At 42.6% G+C, this 22570-nt stretch overlaps 1 protein-coding gene across 1 annotated transcript in view; it reads left to right on the forward strand.

Annotated features, from left to right (window-relative positions):
- Positions 1 to 22570, forward strand: part of FSD2 (fibronectin type III and SPRY domain containing 2) — a 490462-nt gene that overhangs the window by 23623 nt on the left and 444269 nt on the right. The window contains exons 2-4 of the mRNA XM_078684747.1: positions 7830 to 9336; positions 9427 to 9522; positions 14507 to 14740. Coding sequence (XP_078540873.1) covers positions 7912 to 9336; positions 9427 to 9522; positions 14507 to 14740 — 1755 coding nt within the window. The 5' untranslated portion in view covers positions 7830 to 7911. The remainder of the gene's footprint in view (positions 1 to 7829; positions 9337 to 9426; positions 9523 to 14506; positions 14741 to 22570) is intronic.

A 22570-nucleotide genomic window follows, 5' to 3' on the forward strand; every position in this document is an offset into this window, starting at 1 on the left:
GGTGGCCCTCAGAGAAAAAAAGAGGGTAAATGTAGCCTAAATACCACCCACACACAGCCCAAGTATGGCCTAATGACATAAGTGCGCAAAACGCTTAATCTTTTATTTTCATTTCCATTTTTTGCAATTTTATAAAGCGGGGACATGATCCAAAGGCATTTGAGTGCTTTACATGAGAACACATTCATTTTGGTTTGGGCACGGAAGTTTAAGTGATTTGCAAAGATTCACAGGATGTTGAGCCAATGCTCAAACTTGGCATCGTAATAGGAAACTGGTTTCCCATTTACAAAGTCAGCAGCTCTGGCTATAACACCAGATCCTCTCCCTTAAGTGCAAAAAATAATTAAGTGATCAAATGGATAAAAAAAAGACGGTGAATAGTTTAAAAGTGCTTTGTTGCTATTTGAGAACTCAGAAAATGTGTCTCATTTTATTTTTTTAGATCACTATCCATAATTTGTATGGGAAAGGACTCCCTCATTTGTATCATTTCTAAAGGAAATGCTCTAGGTTTACCGTTTTGATTTCATCAAGATGATTTCAGATGTACCACACTTTTCTAATAAATACAGAATGGTAGCAATATAGTTGTTCATTAAAACACTATGGGGATGGGTGAGGTTTAGAGCACAGACTCGGACATTAGAGAGGGAGGAGAGGGCAGCGGCAGCAAGTTGACCATGCTGGGCAGTCAGAAGGGGCAGTGGCAGCACAAGGGACCATAGAGGGCAGTGGGAAGGAGGGCAGGGGCAACAATCCAAATGATGCAGGATAGGTAAGAGAAGCTTTAGCAACACAATGGACCACTGAGAGCAGAAAGGAGCGGCAGTGGCAGTACAACCATACACATACATGCCAACCCTCCTTATTCAGGTGGGAGACCACTGATTTTAAGGCTAGGCTCCAGCCTCCCTATTCCTGCATGCAAAAACCCAGTTCCTTTGCGGGCTTCAGATGGCAGGAGCTGGTCTTGTGGGACTCAGATTATGCACTGCCAGTAACCGGCTCCAGTAAGCAGGTGCACAATATTTTTGTCACACTTTCTCTGCCGCTATAGCCATTTCTCCGTGCACTGCAAGCACAACACACCATGAAGGACAACAGGGATCCTATAAGGGTATACATATCGATAACGGAGGGAAGGTGGGAGGGGGTCAGATGCAGAAAGTAGACCATGCATGGAAGGTGGGAGGGGAAGTGGCAGAACAAAAGGAAATGCTTGGCAGGTAGGTAAGTGGCAGCACAACGACCATAGAGAGCAAGACGTAGGTGCAGGAGCAAACACAAAGGACCATAGAGGGCAAAAGGGAGGGGTGGGGGCTGCACACAGACTACAGAGGGCAGGAGAAGGAGGAAGAGGGAAAGGGCTTCATAACAGACCATGCAGGGTGAGCACGAGTAGCAGTTGCAACAAAACAGAGCATGGGGAGCAGGAAAGAGTGGCAGCAAAATGGACCATGAAGGGCAAGAGAGAGGGTACAGAGGCATGGAACTTGGACCATGGAAAGTAGGGTGAAGTAGGCAGGGAGAGGAGACAACCATCTGGCCATGAAGGGCAGGCAGGAGGGGTAGTGACAGCACAACAGAATACTCAGAGTACACAAGAAGGGCAGTTGCAGCTCCATGGAGCATGGTGGGCAAAACGAAGGGAGCAGGGTTGTGCACGCAGACATCTGATGGCAGGAGAAAGCAGGGTAGGGGCAGCAAGCTAAGCACAGAAGTTAGGCAGGAGGGCAGTTACAGAGGCATAGACTTGGGCAATGGAGGGAAGGAGGAGTGGGAAGGGGCAGCAAGCTAGCCAGACCAAAGGATATATGAGGTTCGTTGGGAAATTATTTGCTGGAAAAGAGCCACGACTACATGATGGGATAGTCCCTGCCTGAGTGGGTTGAACTATTACGGTATTATATTGTACATTCAGTGAGATGTGAAGAATGTTTGATTCATGGAACTTTATACTATGTTGTTTCTTTTGTCTTAAAAAAAAAGTGTTTTGGTCCCATGGTCTCTACATGTTGCTCCCACAAAATGATGTATGAAAAAAGCGTTGTCACTCCTTTTTGTAATTGTTATTTTGCTGCACTGAGTAACCATTATACATACTTGTCAATGGTATTTTAAAATGGTGAATAACGTCTTAAAAAATTAGAGCGCAGTGGTAGCACATCAGACCATGCAGGGCAGAAGGAGGCGGGCAGGTGCATGGACTTGTACAACAGGGGGCAGAGAATAGGTGGTTATGGGCAGTAAGCTAACCATGCAGGGCAGGCAGAAAGTGCTGTGGCATAATAATGGCCAAACAGGGCTGGAATGAGAGGACAGTTTACTGAAAAAGACAATGGTTAAAGGTATGTTATAGTGAGGTGAAAATGTTACATACAGCATACCATTTGAAACTGACAAAACTACTGAATTTCACCAGTTATAGTTAACTCAAATAACTATAAATTGTACCCTAGAGTAACTATAACCCGTGCCTCCACCATGCACTGTATTCTTAAGAATTGTGTAATTTTGGATGTGATTAGGGATGTTATAAATGTAGTCAATGAGTATGTCATCAGCAATTTAATATGCAGGGGAAAAAGCAGAGATATGCGGACCATGGGCCAATTAGGGGTCGGAAAAGGGGCTGCACGATCCTCTACACTTGGTGTATATGTTTTGACCCCAGGCCAACCCTATGCTGTGCACACCAAAAGCTGTCCATGGTGTGACTTTGGCAGTGACTTTGTAACTATAATTCACGCTTTCACCATGCACTGCTCATTACCCCACATATTACATCACTTATGACATCTTCAATAATATCTCTGCAACATTTTCAAATAAAGTATTACCAAAAAGATGTGAAAACTGTTACAAAGATTTTTTTCATTTACATACGGCCCATCTGTAAATCAAGCCGTTTGAGACCGAAAAAAGGCCTTTTTCCATGTACAAAGGCCCAATTTGTGATTCGTTAACCTATTACCGAATCTCAAATTGGGTTTGCGATTCGTTATTAGGAGGGGGCATGTTTATGATGTCCTTCTTATTACCGATTCACAGTGGTATGTGTGAATGGTTGCGACCGAAAGGAGGTTGCAAATCATTCACATTTTCCCACCTACTTCAAGGAGGTGGTAACCCATTGGCAAATGGGAAGGGGATCTCTTCCCCTTTGTACATTTTTGTAAAATGATTTTGTAAGATCAGGCAGTGATCCCACGGGCAACTGCCTACTTTAAAAAAATTTAAAGAAAACTTTTCATTTTTCTTTTTGAAAAGCATCCCGTTATCCTTTAAGGAAAACAGGCTACATTTGAAAAATAAATTGCTTTATTGAAAAGCAATTACAGACATGGTGGTCAGTTGACCCCAGCAGGCCACCATCCCTGTAATTTGTGCGATTCCCAGTGGGTCTCAAACCGAGACCTATCTTATCGATATTAATGAGGTAGATCTATTTGCAACCCACTGGGAATCGCTAACTGTGTTCAACACACGTTTGCACATGGGTGTTTGTGATTACCAAATAGTGAATTGCAAACATTTTCGATTTGGCAATCACAAACACTTTGCTATGTCTATCTGGCCCAAAGTTACTTTAGGGCACGAGTGATGTTACGTGTTACCAGAGCTAACTATAACTGGTAAATTGCAATGGTTCTGTACATTTTAAATGTTATGTTGTCACTGAAATTCTCACCTAACCATAACATTACTTTAACCTTTGTTTTTTTCAGTCAATATAGCTAGATCTATCAGGTATGACTCTAGCCAAACCTATGGCCTAGTGGGACTAATCAAAAAACCTGGTCCTCAGCTTCTTGAAGAATTCAAGAAGTGAGAAGAAGGCTCTCATGCTTAGCTGCAGGTTGTTTTGCACATTAGGATCGATTTAGGAAAGCCTTGGCCATTGGATCTGGTTTCCTGGATGTATGCAAGTAGGAGTCCAGATGAGCGGTGGTTTGTGAACACAGGTGTGATTGTGGAAGTATGCTGGGACAGTGATACACAGTTTCCTGAAAGTGTGGACAAAGAGTTTGTATTGTGTTTATTATGGGAAGACAATGAAGCTCCTGCAGTTGTGGTGTCAGGGCCAGCTTTAGGGCAGTGCTACTGGTGTGGCCGCACTGGGCGCTGACCTGTGGAGGCTGTGCCGACCTCAGGGGGCCGCTGTGTTTAGCAATATCTTATGATTGGAGAGAGGAGGGGCAATTTTCCCCAGTGGTAGTGAGTGAATCTGAGGAGGCGGTAATTAGGTGTGAAGGGCACCAAAAGTGGTTCTCGCACCAGGCACCACCGGCGCTAAAGCCAGCCCTGTGTGGTGTGATGTCAGTGCAGCATTGGAGATTGAGTTTGACACTTAGTTCTGAATGGTCTGCAGCCTTCTGGTGAGTTTTTTTGTTTATCCCCACATTAAGGGTTTTCCTGTAGTCCAACGAGCTTGTGATGAAGGCATGAGTGACAGTTTTACCTCTGCTGTTTGGGAGACACTTCAAAATCTTCCTCAGCATCTTCAGGGCATGGAAAATTGAGGTGGTTACACCACTGACTTAGGCATCATGTTACGTTTTATGCCTTTGATGATCCTGAGGTTCTTGGGTGGTGGGGGTGGCTGTCGGTCCTAGCTCTGTTGGTCAGCATTGTGAATTGTTCTTCCTGTATCCCACAATTTCAGTCTAGTAAGTGTATTAGGTTGTGTGCTAGCAAAAAGGGGAAAAGCTCAAAAGTGGAGTTGCCCTGCTGCCTCAACTAAACAAATGTGTGCTGCAGGAATGACTGCCAGCATGGAGGCGGAAGGGGCAGTCTATGAGGGCAGCGGTAGCAGCCTGAACACGTTCGGAGGAGGCTGAAGAGCTTACATTGTGTAGACTGGAAGACCCGATCATTCAGGGGAATGGCACTTCACAACAAATCCTGAGTAGTACCACACTCCCCTGTAAGGGCAATCAATGAGTCATTGGAGTAGAAGGAAAGGAGGCTCAGTGGGTGGATCTCAGATCAACACAAGTGAACAATGCTGCTAACATTAATGATTGTACTGGAGTTGTGCACTGTTGAATTAGTGTGTAACAAATTGTGGGCATATTTACAAGAGCATTGCACCACCGAAGCATCAATTTTTACCAACATCCAATTCCTCCAACTAACTGGCACACATATACTACTCCCAATAACACCTAACATCTCCTCTTTACAAACTCACTACAATCATCAATCTATCCCTTTCAAAAAAATACAATAAATACATGAGATCTCAAGAGCACAAACATAACACATTTACCACAACTAATCCACAAGGGAAAGTAGCATGTTACTCACCGAAAACCACTTCAACGCTTCATCATGGGTAGTAAGCGCTGCATAAATACAATTTCCAACTACAAAAACAAATCTGAGGAGATCAAATACATTTTAAGTTTAAATCGACTAATTGTCATTCTAGTTTATACATATTGTAGCTAAGAAATAGTAGAAAACTAATTTGGTTATCATTTGGTGATTATATCCACAACTCTTTTGACAACGTTACACTGAAGGTTTTAAACTTAATTAGTTTTGGCAAACTGGGACATTTATTTATTTATTTATTTATTATAAGTTTTGTATAGCGCTAGCTGGACCCAAGGGTATCAGAGTGCTTCACATCAGGTACAATAATGTGCCTTAACGGCCAAGGCAGAATCCACATCTGGTCAGCTTAAGAGCATTGCAAATAACATCACCATATAGATCATGTGGTCCACAGGAGGGTTGCTTCTGCGGGGTATGAAACAGAGGAGATCTTTTGCTGATTTCGAGAGGGAGGTCCATCAAGTTGGACGAGGTAAGGAAGAGTCCCGGTGGTTAAAATTCTGAGGCAGTTGCTCTTTCGTTCCCAACAGGGATGTGGAGCGTTGTCGCGCTTTTTCAGGCATGTCCTATGTTCTTCCCGTTAAGTTCCGGTGCACTCAAGGAAGAGGGCTTTGAGTAGAGATTTGAATTTCAGGAAATAGGAGGTCATTCTAATGTGGGGGGGGAATGGAGTTCCAGATCTTGGGTGCATTTCCCGCAAAGGATTTACTTGTATTTTTGCGTTTTCGAGATTTCAATGGAATGAGAAGGAACGTGTTGGAGCTTCTGAGATTCCTGGACTGGCCGGCCCTTTTAAGTTTCACGGCCAGGTATTCTGGTTTGCCTGTGTGAAGGGCTTTGTGTGTAAGACATGCTGTTCCGAAGTTGGCTCGTTGTTCAATTGGGAGCCATTTCAGTTCCTTGAGAGCGGGAGAAATGTGATCGAATTTCTTGGTTCCTGTGACCATTCTAGCTGCGGCATTGAGGGTGGTTTTCAAGGGGCCTAGGTGCTTGAGTGGCCTGTTGAAGGTCTTTCGGAGGAAGGAAGGGTTTTATTTTGTAGAGAAGTTTCAGATTGAGGAATGTGTTTTTTCATGTCTAGTTTGGGGTCTAGGGTGATATCTAGGGACTTTACCGAGTCCGTTGGCGTGAGGTTGCCATTGAGGGCATCGACGGCTTTGAGCCATTCTTCGATTTGGGGGTTTTCGTCTCTGTTGGAGATGAGTAGAACTTCGGTTTTCTCTTGATTAAGCTTCAGGTGGTTCTGTGAGAGCCATTGTTGAACCTCTTTGAGCATGTCATTAAGTTTGAGCATGTCGTCCATGGAGGTGGTTTCCAGATAAAGCTGCGTGTCAGCTGCGTAGAGGTGGAAGGGGATGTTGGAATTCCTGAGTAGTGTGGTGAGGGGTTCCATGTAGATATTGAAGAGTTGAGAGAGAGTACTGACCCTTGTGGGACTCCTCTGATGATGGGTAGTGGGTCAGATTCAAAGTTTTTAATTTTTATTCTTTGCAAGCGACTGTGTAGAAAGGAGGAGAACCAGTTTAGTACCGTCATGTCCATGCCTGCTCTTTCTTGAAGGACTTTGAGGAGCAATGTGTGAAACTGTATCGAAAGCGGCCGATAAGTCAAAGAGAATGAGGAGGCAGCATTGGTCTGAGTCAAGTGATTTGTGTAGATCGTCTATGACATTTAGGATTGCAGTTTCAGTGCTGCATCTCTTTCAGAATCCCGAATGGTGTGGGTCGAGGAGCTTGATGTTCTCCAAGTGTTGGGTTAACTGTGGCAGAACACATCTTTCCAGTATTTTGGATAAGAGAGGTAGGTTCGACACGGGTCTAAAGTTGTTCATATCTTTCGTGTCTAGCCCAGGTTTTTTTAGTAGCTGCGGCGTGACTTGGCCGACCTTGAGGCAGGATATTTCCCTAGCTCAGCGACATGCATTGTTCCATCAAACCCGCGACATGCATTTCCTCCATCAAACCTCATGTATTTCGGAAATACATAAAGTTGACTGAGCCTTACTTGAACTCCAAGCAGCAATCACAATGTATGCCTATAGTCTTTTGCAAATAGCTCATCTGGTTAAACCTTCTTCATATTTTAATGGCACGTGGCAATGTTTGTTTTGTTTTATCTTGATGGCTAAACCTCATAATGTTACCATGAGGTCGGTTAAAGAGATGATTTTGAGTAAGTGAGGAAACCTATCTTATTATTGGTAGAGGCTGTAGGGGGAGTCCTACTTCACTGAGCTACTAGATCAATTTATCTGTCAAACATTTGTAGATTTGTTTTTTTCTAAAACATTAAGTACACTGCTCTATTACCAGATAACTCTTTACTTTGATGACTACAAATACTTATGTTATATTTTTCTTTCAAAGAAGTGTCAAAAACTTCAATTGGTTGAATAAAATTTAGGTTATTCGAAAACATTACATATACTGCTCTATACCCAGTTAACTCTTTACTAAATTTAGTGCTATATTTTTCTTTTGAAGGACGGACAAGAGCCGCAATTGGTTGAATATACAAGGACCATAAAGTGTACAAAGAAAAAGACAATCACAGTCTACTGCCATTATGTGTGATGAAACATCTACTGAATATGTGGACCTTTCTTACGTGGCGGCTGATGAGGAAACATCTGAAATGTCTGATGAATGCACTGAACCTGAGCCAGAGCCTGAACCTGAAGGCTTAACATTCTACCACATGGATCTCTACGAGTCTAGAGACAGACTAGAAATCTTTCCTGATGATCAATTCATGAAGATGGGCAGAGATGCTGATTTGGCTGAAATAAGTGAATCTGAAGGAGCAGGTGGAAACCAGGCTCTGAGCGCAGAGCAGGCAGAACATGATTTACATAAGGAATTGGAGGAGCTAGCCCGGCTATATGGAATAGAAGAAGACAAAGACATAGAGGAAGGCTTCTTAGGATATAGTGCACCTACAATCAAGGAAGTATCAAGGGTGCAGCCGCTAGTACAAAAAAACGACGTGGAACTTGAAAAAGCAAATATCCAAGTGAAGGAACAAGACAACCAAGATGAATGTGTTGAGCAATTTACTCAAGAAAAAAGTGAAGATGCTGACAATGAAAAGCCCAGTTATGAAAAATCTGGTAATGAAGAACTTTGTGCTCAACAACCTCCTAACGAAGATGATAATAATGAAAAACGTATTAGTGAAGGCCCTTTTAAGGAAGAATTATGTCAAGAAGGTCCTTGCAGTGAAGAGCCCGATAAAGAACAACCTTGTAATGAAGAACCACATAGCGAAGAGTATTGTATTGAAGAACTGGGTAATGAAAAGTCTGGTAATGAAGAACCGCATAAAGAAGAAATTTGTACTGAAGAATCTCATACCAAGGAACCTTGTAATGAAGAACCCCATAGCGAAGAAACTTGTGCTGAAGCACCACAGAATGCAGAACATCATAGTGAAGAAACATATGATGAAGTAACTTGCAGTGCTGAACCTCCTAAAGAAGACCCCAACAGTGTATCTTGCAGTGAGGAACCTCACAGTGAGCCTAGTATTGAAGAGCCTCCTGGTGAATCTTGTATAGAAAAACCTTGTGGAGAAGAATCTCAAGTTGAACCTTCAAGTGAAGAACCTCTTAATGATGAACCTTGTGGCAAAGAACCTCGCAAAGAAGAGCCTCATGCTACAGAGATTAGTATTGATGAACTTCATAATGAAGAATCTAATAATAATGTAAATATTAGCAGTGATATTATTCCTATGCAAGAGGACACTGGGGAGGAGCCTTTGAATTATGTCACAAACCAAAATGAAGATCAGCTGACAATTGACAATCAGAATATAGAAGATAATGAGGATTGGCAAATGAAAGAAGAGGTTGACCATAAGGATGAAGAGGAAATTCCAGATATTTACTGTGTTACCTGTAAAACTCCAATTAGAGCTTTTGATAAATTGTTTGGTAGCCATAAAGAACATGAAGTATCCCAACTGCCTAGTGCTGTTGAAGATGTCAAGGTAGATATCCCATCATTATTTTCCATTGTTTTTCTAAGCTTAAGTCTCAAATGTTTTCTTTTAACTTATCAATAAAATATATTTTATTAGGATGAAATTCACAAAAATATGTGCAGATTGGAAGAACAAATTGCACAGATGGAAATCTTCGCAAGTCACTTGGAGGAAATTTTCATAACAGTAGAGGTAAGAAAAGTCATGCATCGTTAGCAAAAATGTAATGTGTAGTGAAATAACTCAGCATTTCTAATTGCTTAGCTGTTTTCAACAACTCAAAACTGCTAACAATTCTGCCCTCTGCTGCTCACAGCAAAATATGGCTCTGACAATGTTTAAAACCAATGTCCATAGATGTTATGTGGTACTTTACTGATGTTGCCCTTTGATATTTTAAATAAGCTATCTTTTTTTCTACAGAAATCGATATCAAGGATTCAGCTTTCTAACGGTTATCACACCTTTTTTGTAGAAAGTAGCATACCATCAGTGAATGGGTCACTATTAAAATAGAGTAATAAAGACTTCTTAGTTGTAGATTACAAAATGTGATATTTAAAACTGCTATGAATAACTTTGACACCCAAACTGTGTTTCACTTTGCCCATTACTGACAGTACTAATGATAACGTAACCAAAACAATGCACCAAAAGCAGATTCAAATACATGCACTAATGATGCCTTGAAATAACAATACACAGAACTACAATATCTATACATCTGAAAAGCAAATTTTCCCACCCACAGAAAGAATTTAGATCCACAAATATGGCGAGAAGCGCAGTTCAGTTTTTTTTTAGTGCAGTATCTTGCCCTTAGGGGCTCCCTTCCCACATCCCCCATGGGGCCAGAGATTACATCCAGAGCTTTCTTATAACCCAACTGTTGTCTTTTTTCAGGTCTTAGGCTTTGGAGTCTCGCATCTTGTAATGGTGACGGTAAAACAAATTTTCAATTGCTGGCACATAAATAGATTTCCTGGATCGTCAAATCCTCTGAGGGTTGGCCAATTCCACTTTAGATTACCATGCTAATTCTTCTAATGTAATTTGATAATTTTTCAAATGTATTACCCTTGGTCCACAAAGGCCAATGTTACCTCTTTGAAACCCTAATGAAAAGATTTACTCAAAATCGAGCAAAGGCACACACATCTCTGAGTTAAGTTCTGGTTAAATTCCAAGTGTTGTAGTTCTGTTAAGCATTTATATTGAAGCAGTTTTCTGTGGGAGATAACAATGAAAAAGCAAAATGTTTGACCTCCTTTGATCCACCTTCCCACCCCCTGAAGTATCTGAGCAAAATGTATCAAACTTTTCTGCAGATTTGTCAAATGGTGCCATCACTCCTAGGGTGCTAGGATCATTATTTATTTGTTTCTTATAAACAAATCCACGTTTTGGGAATCTCTTTTTGAAAAACAATAAACTTTGTTGCACTGCCATCTAAAGGACAGCAGCTACATACCAAAATGTAGTGTCTCCACAGACACCCCCATAGTGGTGGCATGTGTGAACACACAGAGATCACTGCTAGGCTGGGGTTTATCTCTAAATATGGTGATCCTCTGTCGCTTAAGGCTGCGGTGGTAATGTCCTCCGCCACTTTGACAGACAGAGTAAAGACCACCATACACTAAATAGGCCCCACATGACGTAGTTAAGACTGTAGAATTTTAGAAAATATACCCTTTCCATTATTAGAAACGTATTCTGACTAAACTATTGTTGAGTGTGGAGAGAAGTCATGACTCATGAGAGACTGGAATGGGTCATGATAAGCCTCCTCTCTCTCCATAATGCTTATATGTTACCAGAATATCATGACAAAAATAATGTCTCTCAAATAATGTTTACAGAAATATCATCAACATACAAAATGTGATAATAGTAGTGCTTGCAAATAGTCTAACCACTGCCAATCACTATGGGCAGTGTTCCAATCCATAGGCAGCAGTTCGGGCTGGGCAATTCTTATTCGAGTAGGGTCAAGACTGATTTGTGTATGACTGGGTGCAAACTGATGTGGCATGGTGGGCAAAAACACAACGGGCCAGAATGCTACCCTGATCAATTTCCAGAGGTGCGACTTATAGAAAGAGTTCCTCCTGTCACCTTTAGCCTGTTTTGATGTAATACCCTAAGTGGCAAGGGTAACCCCATACGTGGATCCCGTAGTCACTATGCCACTTGAACCAAGCTACACCAGACTGATTAGACCCTATCAGGGCAAAACCGGGCTTGGATATTTTGTGCTATGGTTCAGAGAGGACCTGCCCATTTGGGCTGAATGTTTCCTATTCGAGCAGGGTCAAGACTGATTTGCATATGGCTGGGTCCAAACTGAGGTGGCATGGTGGGCAAAAGAATGTGGTGGAATGCTACTCCGACAAGTGCCAGTCTGAGTCTGGGGTCAAGATGAAAAGCCAGGTGTTTGGTTTCTTGTGGTATTCGAGGACTGAGCAAATAGCCCTGATATGGAAGTTTAGGTCCTTCCAGGCCTTTAGTATAAGCTACATGAAGAAACGGGCGTGGGCTCTGGCTCTGTGGATATGGGGGATTGGGAGCAAGTAGGAGATTCAGCGATCGTAGACTTCTGGTGAACTTTTTTTATTGATTTCACAACATTATAAGGTTCATTTAAAAAAAAACTTGACTATTCTATAACTATTGGCCTAAACACCAAGAGACCATACGAGACCATATGTGTATTGCATGAATTATGAATTATATACACATAGGGCCTCACTACTATGTCAAGCCGACTTGTTGCTGTCTCAGGATCGACCAACCGCTGGTCTGCAGTCCCCACACTTCTATTACAATACGACTACACATGGTGCGGTCACATCCTCCCATTTCTCTATGGGCACTTGTGCTGCGGATGTAAACCGACTGCAGCACAAGCGTCCATAGAGAAATTAGAGTTTTTGTTAATCCCTGCACTGCGTGGCAGGCACCACACGGTGCCAGCCACTCGGTGCAGGGATTGACAGGGGGCACCATATGTGCCCTCAACCAGAGGCCACTTATGCAAGGGGGCCCTGCCAGGGTCCCCAAAGTCACTTTTCAGGAAGCCTGACAGAAAAAGTCTGTGGGAAACCGACATCCTAAACCCAATGGTGGAAATGCCATCCCTAAGAGATTACGTGTCCATTCCTTGAGCCTGTCGGAAGCCAGCCGGAAAGACTGTCCAGTTTCACTTCCGACCGCCGTCATTGTAATACGGCAGTCGAAAGTAAAACCGAAGATGTTGGTCGGACTGACATCAAAAAAGGGCCCTTAGTGTGTATTTTTTTTAAGTCAAATTGCGATTCCTTAAATGCAATATAGGTAACACAAAAGAAAGTGCATTTTAGGCTTAAGGAATCGCTAATTACCACCAACTTCAAGTTGGTGGTAGTTAGCGATTTCCTGTAAAAAAACACTTTTTTTGCTTTTTTTTAAAGTGCAATGTGGCACACATTCATGCCCTTAGGGCATGTATGTGTGCCACGTGTGCACACATACACATTTCAGGGGTGAAACATGGTGTCCTTTTGACACCCTGGCACCCTTGAAATAGCTCCCACTATTTGCGATTCTTTAATAGCGAATCGCAAATAGTGAATATCTTCCCATTCATTCCTATGGGCCTCCTAGCCCATAGGAATGAATGGGTATGTCTTCCTTATTAACGAATCTCAATTTGAGATTCGTTATTAAGGAATATTAAAGAATCGCTAATATTTTAGCGATTCCTACCTAAATTCAAATTTGCGAGTCCTTAATAGCGAATCGGTAAAATTCATTATTAAGGACTCGCAAATTTGATATTACCTACATCTGGCTCATAATGAACTAAAACGATATCCAAGTGTTCAAATAAGTTAATTTTATATAAATCATGGTTTGGGCATCTTGGTGTTTGTGTGTGGGATGGATTAAACCCAGATCAGTTGACTGGGGGTGAGTGTTTGATTTGCTCAAACGCTCCGTCCATCATCCCCTTTTGTATCGCTTTGTTCGCCCTAAGTGTCGCAGGGTATGCTCAGACGTGAGTCCCTTGCTCACTTGGCCACTGGATTCAAGATAGCCTGGCTGATGAGGATTATGAATCCGAAACCGGTCCCAGGATGCTTGTTTCCGGTTCAGGGAAGACATGGCTTGGCAGTTCGGGCTGGACTGTTCCCGTGAGGCACAGGGTCAGACTGATTTGCATATGGCCATGTCTGAACTGGGGTGGCTGAGTGAGCTAAAGAATGGTGATGGATTAAACCCAGATCAGTTGACTGGGGTGAGTGTTTGATTTGCTCAAACGCTCCGTCCATCATCCTCTTTTGTATTGCTTTGTTCGCCCTAAGTGTGGCAGGGTATGCTCAGACGTGAGTCCCTTGCTCACTTGGCCACTGGATTCAAGATAGCCTGGCTGATGAGGATTATGAATCCGAAACCGGTCCCAGGATGCTTGTTTCCGGTTCAGGGAAGACATGGCTTGGCAGTTCGGGCTGGACTGTTCCCATGAGGCACAGGGTCAGACTGATTTGCATATGGCCATGTCTGAACTGGGGTGGCTGAGTGAGCTAAAGAATGGTGATGGATTAAACCCAGATCAGTTGACTGGGGGTGAGTGTTTGATTTGCTCAAACGCTCCGTCCATCATCCCCTTTTGTATCGGTTTGTGTGTGTCTGCCCGTGCCTGTGTGGTCAGGAATGTGAGCTTGCTTTATCAGTGTCATATATTAAAGATTTTTGGGTTCCGAACAATTTTGAATGTTATTAGCCTTGTCTGCTAACTGAAGCTAGCACAATGCCCACAAATATTAAACTATGATAAACTTTGAGAAAAAGAATCACAAAAGCAGCTGATATATGTCTTGCGTGTGGTCTTAAATATTCTCAAGATTGCACTGAACAGAGGTAACAGTTGAGATGAATAAATAGGCCTGATATAGAGAAAGACCACCATGTCTCCTTTGAAGCAGTGGGCCCTGGCCAATTGGCCTCGTAATGTCTCTGGCTTACATTCTTTTGTGATGGATTTACTACATAGTAGAATTAAAAACTGCCCTACTTTTGCACTGGCAAAGGTTTTTGATCCCTAATTAGCCTTTTAGTGCATAATAAGCCATAAATAAATGCTGCAACTTATAAACGTTTTGATGATTCACTTATTACATGCAACATTCCACAGGAAAATTTTGGAAGACAGGAGCAAACCTTTGACATGCACTACACTGAAATAATGCAAACTCTTGCCCAAAGATATGAAGAAAAAGCTCAGGCGCTTGAGGAAGAAAAGAAGCTGAAGCTAGAAGCGCTATATGGGCAGCTCGTGGATTGCGGAAAGACTCTCGACACGTCCAAGGATCTGATGGAAACTATTCAGGCGTTGTTTAAGAGCAAAGACAAGGTTGCTTTTGTAAAGGTAAGAGAACCAGCGCAGAGAAGCTGTAACTCCTGTTATTGACTTAGTAATGCTACATTGTAAAGCAGAAATCATTTTCTCAGGTTGTAGTGAGATCAGTTGATTTAGCTTCACCCTTGTGTATAAATATGACATTAAAATTCAGAAATATATGAATGGATTTCCAGTACACAACTTTATCATTTGATTTTCCTGAACTGAACTGAACTGGACATTTCACAGGTTCCAGCCTCTATTTTTGAATTCAAAACTCGTTGAAAGAAACTAGCAATGGTTCTGTTTACATTGGGCTGTTCTGTTTTTCTGAAAGCATGTGTCAACATGATGTGAAAAGAGTGTGTTTTTCAGTTACATTCATAGGTTTTATTTGAAAAGACAGTTTTCTTAAAGGAAATGCTGCTCTCACGGTTGCAAAGCAAACTATACAATTTTTCCCATTTGCGTTTCAGTGACCTTTTCTAACTCTCATTCATGCCCCTGTCCCAAAAAATAGAAACAATGGTTAATTTTTGCCGGTGATTGCTGGTGGTCGTCACTGGTGCTTATTTCAGGGGAGCAGGACTCTTTTAATCTTCCCACAGACAGTGCCCTGATGAATAGGTGCTCATGTTGTCCCTTCACAAACCTCACGGGCACTCAGGTATTGACATGGGTGCATCTGTTATATGGTTCCCATTGGGAAAGTTAGGACTGTGCATTAGGACAACAGGACTTCAACATATAAGGACTAAATCCATTGACAGCATCGGGAACTGTTGGCCCAATCAATCAGGGAATTATCAAGCGTGCTACTCACCAGTGAGGGTCACAAGGCACTGGGGGAGAGGGGGGAGAGGGGTGCTCCGGATCAGTCGAAGAGCCAGGTCTAAAGGTTCCTCCTGAAGGTGTGGAGGTTGTGGGAGCATCTGATGTTGACAGGGAGTTATTTCCAGGCTTTGGCTGCGACATAGGAGAAAGCTCTTCAGCCAGCTCTGGTGCGGGGCGTTTCTGCGAGGGCAAGGTCTGCAGAACGGAGGTTCCTCTTGGGTATGTGGAAGGAGACTCTCTCGTTGAGGTATTTGGGTCTGATTTTGTGGAGTGATTTGTAGGTGTGGGTGAGCATTTTGAAGGATACTCTCTTCTCGACGGGGAGCCAGTGGAGGTCACATAGGTGTTGGGCCATGTGTTTGTGCCGTGGGGTTCCGAGGAGGAGTCTGGCTGCGGCGTTCTGGATGGTTTGGAGCTTGTGGAGAAGGGTTTTGTTGATTCTGGCGCAGAGGGCATTTCCGTACTCCAGTCTGCTGGTTATGAGAGCTTGGATGATGGTTTTTCTGCATTCAGGGGGTATCCATTTGAAGGTCTGGCAGAGGATCCGAAGGAAGTTGAAACTGGTGGAGGTGATGGAGTTGATCTGGCAAACCACTAACCATCCTGGGGTGGCAGATGATTTTGCCAACCTCAAACACGGCTTTGATCCCCAAAGGAATCATGGAAACATATCTTACCCCTTCCATGGTTTACTTATGCATGCCCATGGTAAACACAAGGAAAAATCCAAGTAGATATTACAATACATTTATTGAAGCAATCGTAATGTTGCATAGAAAGAATGAGCTGTGATAATTAGGCTGATAAAACAAAGCAATGTAACCAGCATTATGTACATGGTGAAGACAATTTCCAGCCCAACCATGGCAATATGATTTCTATAAATGTCTAGCATTCACTACCCCTACTCTGAGAGCATAGTGGGTGTAGCCTCTCCTGATCTCTAAGGTTAGCCTGCGCCCCATACTTGGATAACTGGACCAATGAATCGGCCTGATGTGGAATTGCCAATCCCTCTCTGTAGGATTGAAGATCAGTTTAAGCAGAGCCTCATGTCAAACACATCAGTTGTTCTAGGACAGTCATAGCCAGAGTGCCCCTTTGTTCTAGGATAGTCATAGCCAGAGTGCCCCTTTTTCCCATAAAGGGACAGTGCACTGTTTATATAATAAAACCACTATGCTAGAGATACTGCTCTGATGCAATGATGTGTCTAGATGTTGTAAGCAGTCTCTAAACAGCCGACACAAACACTAGGATATCTTTTCTTAGCTTTGAACAACGTGTACTGAGAATGTAGCAGAAAAGGCTTCATAACATTTTTAAAAAGCAGAATGAGCAGTGTTTTCTCTGAAATAATATTGTGCGGGCCTAAACTAATTAAATCATTTTTTTAAATGAAGCCTGCTAAAACGAGTAAAACTAAAAGGAGAATCAAAGTGGGTTTAAAAGGGCCTCACTACACATCAGTCAAGTGCAGTGACTTCACCTAGGCAGCACCAGGGTAGATGAGAACAGGTTGGGAAGAAAGAGACCAGATAAGGAAACAGCACCCACTTATAATGGCTTGCTTCATCATCGGTACTTTACTCCTCCAATAAAATAATACTACCAAGATACGCTTGACCTCCTGACCCTAAAAATGGGATAAATGTTCCCTTATCCTTTACCCATTAATGCGTTAGCCTGTACCCCTTAACTTTTCCCTTAAGGCACAACAAGGTGCCTGCCACCTGGTGCAGGGATCTAGATAGGGGCAACATAGGTGCCCCCAAGCCGCCATTCGGCAGCCTCGCAACCATGGGGGCCCTACTAGGGGCCCCCAAAGAGAGTTTCTGACTGCCTTTCTGTGGTGGAAACACCGGCACGAAAAGGCAGTGCAAAACTGCCATCATACTCCGCCGGTCGTAAAGAGGCGGCCGGGGGAGTACTGAAGGATTTCCGAACGGCAGACAGGCTCTCCGAGCCTGTTGTCAGCCATCTGGAAATCCGAGTCAGATTCCTTTCCAACCGAGCCCATCGGAATGGCTCGGTCGGAAAGAAACCCGGCCGGCACATTCCGGTGTGGGCGGAAGGGCTCCGAACATCGTTCGGTGCCCTTCCACCCGAAATCGGAATCGGCCCTTACTAGTCTCCAGTCTGGTGGTTGCCTGACTGTGGATGTGGTGAGAGCCACCAGAGACTGTGAGCTTGTCTGCAAAATTAGCGTGGGTGCTAGTCATGATGGCTCTGTAAATGATGCAGTGAGTTTCGAAGATGATAAAGCCTCACAAGGAGAGCCAATGGAGTCCCATCAGGGTGGGGATGATATGATCATATTTCTCCCTGCCCTAGTTTTTACCTGCTGCAGTGTGTACACAGGGCTACAGATATGTGGGGGCCTGACGGAGCCACACCAGTCCATATTTCCTTTGCCCTCCCCCTAAAAATCTTGGGCCTCAGCTTTATAATTTTAGAATTCCTGCACAACACTTGAAGTGTTTTGACAGACTGCATTCAGGCCCACTGAAAGTCATTCCAGTAAAAAACAGAAAGGATAAGAAGGAACAGTTAAGTCTCTGCTGAGCTTAAAGAAAAGGGGGTCGGAACACATGTGGGGTGGAGTGCCTTCATCTTCTCTGAAAAAGAGACAGGAAGAAGGCCTGGGAAAGGGGTTGCACAAGCGTGTCTCTGGTTAGCATTGCATCTGCATGCTGCAGTGCACATTGGAGTCCATGAATATTAGGGACTTTACTGCCCCTGCTGACAGTCTTCTGCTGCCTATACCTTTAGTGATGTCCTCCAGCGGGCGGGTGCAGCAATTCCGCTTTACTGTTTCAGTGCAAGCAGAGAACATGCAAACTTTTAATGACCACACCAAGGTAGTATTTTTCATGTTTCATGTTTTCGAATAATAATTAGTGTAATTATGAAGTCTGCGGAAATTACACTGCAGGGGTGTAACGATCAAAGGTGTAGCAGGTGCAGTGACACCAGTTCTTGAGTCCTGATGTGCCTAGTGAAACATGAATATTTGTGTATTTGATTAAACAGCCAGTGGGAAGGGAGGCCAATTGTCCTTGCCAGCTCTAATGCCCATGGAATGTTCCTAACAGATTACCTTATCTCTCCCAAAGATCTTGCTTGTGTCAGACTTATAGGGATTGATAGCACCGTAGGAGAAATATGGGTGAGGTTTTATGGCTACCATCACGGTTAAAAGGCCTAGAAGGGTCTCAGAGTGTGTTTGTTTACTAACTATTGGAATGGAGTTGACATTTATGAACACAGTCCAAGGCTTTTTAACGCACAGGCAGAAATAAGTACCTCGATGTAGAGGGCGGCAGAGAAAGAAATGGGGCAATGTTAAAAAAAGTGTAAAAGTAAAGTATAGAGAATGGTGGGCAAGTAAGAAATGGTCTGAAGAGAGACAATGAGTAAAAGATAAAAGGTATAACAGGACTATATAGTGGAGAAATAACAATAAAAGTTTAAGGAGCACAGATGAAACCAACATTAATACCCGGGAGAGAAACAGTGATTGGGCATGGTGTGGGTTATTTGTGTCAACTCTGTGGAGAACAATGTTCACAACAAACAGTACATCTCTGCATCTAATAAGGCCAGGGCTTTACGCGAGGCATGTTTTGCTGGTTTCTAGATCTAGAAGTAAATACAACAGGCATAGGTCTCTTTTGTCCCCTATATTCTAGTCCATAGGTTTACAGGCAAAAGAGCAGATTTATCGGCAATGACTGACCTAAAATGCAGCATTTGTAACTTTTCACCTCACTTCATCTTGCATTTCCTTAAAAGTATTTGCCTTTTCAGATACTGCATTTCTTTAGTTTTTTTTCTGCAACAAATGATTGCTGTATAATGCATACGGCAAAATGAGTCGCCCTCTAGGTGTTTGAGCGAACTCAGTAAGTGGGTGTGGGTGACAAGATGTTTTTTTTTAAAGTTTGAGTTTATTGAAAATTAAAGAAGCAAAGACAGAAAGTGAAAAAACAGTCACAAATTACAACCAATTGACAATCATCTCACCTAATAAAAGACTAAATAAAACATAAAGAAGCATTAGGAATAATTGAAGGTACAGAGTAAACAATAAAGAGAGAGGCAATGGAACAAACAAAATAGTTGAAAGCATGAAAAAATACACAATCAATAACAATATCAATATTATTAGCAATGATAAAAGGTACTGAGAGGAAATCCAGGTGGTTTACGAACTTAGCAAGTTTGTCTGATATAGCAGGCCAGAACAATTTATCAATACCAGTAGGTGCATAAGCATTGTATATAACCACATGAATTTTATCTATAGATAACTTAACCAGTACCCACCGACCCTCAACATCACATTCTTGAGAAACAAAAGAAACATTTAACTTTTTGTGACAAAGCAATACAACTCCATGTTTTTTACCTATAGCCGGTGAATGAAAAACATGACCCACCCAGTAACGTTTAAGTTTCAAGGCTTCAGCATCAGAGAGGTGGGACTCTTGCAAAAGAGCTAAATCCGCCTTAAGTCTAGTCAAATGGGATAGAACCCGCTGCCTCTTAATAGGGTTATTCAACCCTTTAACGTTCCATGTAACAACTCGGAATTTAGAGCAAGTAACGTATGTGCGGAAAAAATCATTAGAAAAGAAGTGAGAGAAAGGATGAGTCTAAGTAGAAATGAGAAATAGCAGAGAGTAAACAGGGAAACAAGACCAATTACAGAATTATACAAGTGCAAAGGTATTAGAAAGGAAAGGAAAGGAAAGAGAGAGAATAAGAAAAGGGGAGAGAGAAGAATGATAGACAGTAAATGACAAAGACAAACAATGAAAAACATACTTACAAATATAAATTGAAGAGCGGGAGTGACGACGCCAGGAGACGACGACCTCAACAGCGAGAGCAAAACACCATCGAACATCCGGGGAAGGACAACATGATAACGGACTAAAAGGGAAGTCGGGATGATGAGAAAGAGGGGAATTCTGCAAAGATGGAGAAAGAAGACAATTAATTGACAAAAACGAAAACAGACTCAATAAGCAACAATACAAAGGTGAAGAGATAAAAACACATTTGTACATATGTAAATGAAGGGAGGACACAAGAAGGATGGGACACCACAATGAATATGTGAACAAATTAGTTTACATAATAAATGAATAAGCAACTAAACAACTCTGGAGGTGTCCATAACATCAGCTCCATGTCGACGAAGAAATTCCAGCAGAGCAAGAGGATCTTCAAAAGTTGTGTTTTTTTCTTTGTAGGTAACCTTGAAGAGGCATAGATGAAGTAGGCCATATCTGGCATTAAGGGCACGCAGTTGTGGACGCATATCCAAAAATTGCTTGCGCCGGTCAGCCGTTACTTTAGCCACATCCTGGGAAAGATATAAACGGTGACCTTCCCAAATAATCTGCTTTTTAGACTTGGCAGCAGATAAGACTTGAAGAAGGTCAGTATATTGTAGGAACAACATGATGACACCTCGAGGTTTAGTGGAGATTTTCAGAGCCAGTCTATGTGCTCGTTGGATATTAAAAGTAGAGGAAGTCGGAAGGTCCAAAATCTTTGGTAGAAATGATTGGAAAAACTCTGTCGGGTTTGAACCTTCTGTATGTTCCAGCAAACCATAAAGACGGAGGTTATTTCTGCGATTTGGGTTTTCCAAATCCTCTGCCTGCCTCTTGAGGAGGGATATATCTTTTTCCAGGATTGTAATCCGAGAGCAGGAAGTCTGAAGAGATTCTGTAGATTGTTCCACAAGAAGAACACGGGATTCCAAGGAAGACCATTTATCGTGTAAAAATTGCAAAGTTTTGGTAGTTTCAGCCATAAAAGGTTTTAGAGCACGAATTTCTTCCAGGATGAGATCCATGGCAGCAGAATTTGAGGAATTGCCTGGAGAAGGCGGATCTTTCTTGAGTCTTTTAGTCGACGACGATTGCGGGAGCTTACTTGAGGGCTGTGATTTTGGAATAGCCCCAGAGGTTGCATCTGTTTTTTGTGAAGTAGAATCCTCGATGTCCAGAGAAGTAGAATCTGAGTCTGAACAATTACGAGGCTGAGTGGAAGTGGAAAGCTTAAGGTTGCGCAACTCCCCCATAAAGAAAACGTGGAAGAATTGAAAAATATCAGTCCAGTCAGATAAAGCGCAAACAATCCAGAAAAAGATGATGGCAAGCGCATGTACCAATTAATGATATCTACAATAATGGAGCGAAGGAGCGTCAGAAATCTTCAGGCACAAAAAGATTGCAGCCGCAAAATTAGTAGCAAAAGAGCATCAAATATCTTCAATAAGACAGTTGTGAGAAAGGAGAGCTCTATCTTGCTCCTGAGACAAAATGGTGGCACCTTAAATCATGAAGAGAGAAGAGTGCAAGAAAAATTGAGGAAAAACAGCAGGCAACATTTGTTGAAGGGTCTAATACGTAGTAAGAGAAAATATCAGCAAAAATGCAAGTATTTGTATGTTTCAGAGGCATTTCACGCCAAAAAACGGGCACTAGCGTGAGTAAACAAAAAACAAAATGGCGGCCGCTGCAAAAACAGGCCGAATTTTGGAGTAATTCCGGGTGTTGCAATAAAGTTTGAGGTTGTAGAGCGATACATTATGCTCACCTCAAGTTCCGACCAACATTGCCATGTCAGGTAGAGCTCTCCGCCAAGAAAAACTGCGTTAATATGCCCCCTTCGGAGATCCGATGGTGGAGCTCCGCTGTTAAGCTGCCATCCCGAGCGGCGTTCAAGCCACGCCCCGTGACAGGATGTTTTTGAAAGCCTCAGAGCTGAGACTGAAGGCAGTGCAACTTTCTTATGGTGCTTGTTAATGTGTTATAAAAGTATTTAGACTACATGGTTGCCCATTCTTAAGCCTCTCTGCAGAATACACAGAACGATGACCAAGTGCACTTTACGGGAAATTGTGTGAAGAAAATATGAACAACTGTTGAAATAATGACAGCGCTAAAACTAGTTATGCAGATTTGTAGAGTGCTCTATCACCCAGAAGGCTAGCTTGACACT

The sequence above is a fragment of the Lissotriton helveticus genome, chromosome 3_2 (assembly GCF_964261635.1).
Source record: "Lissotriton helveticus chromosome 3_2, aLisHel1.1, whole genome shotgun sequence".
In the NCBI taxonomy this organism is placed as follows: domain Eukaryota; kingdom Metazoa; phylum Chordata; class Amphibia; order Caudata; family Salamandridae; genus Lissotriton; species Lissotriton helveticus.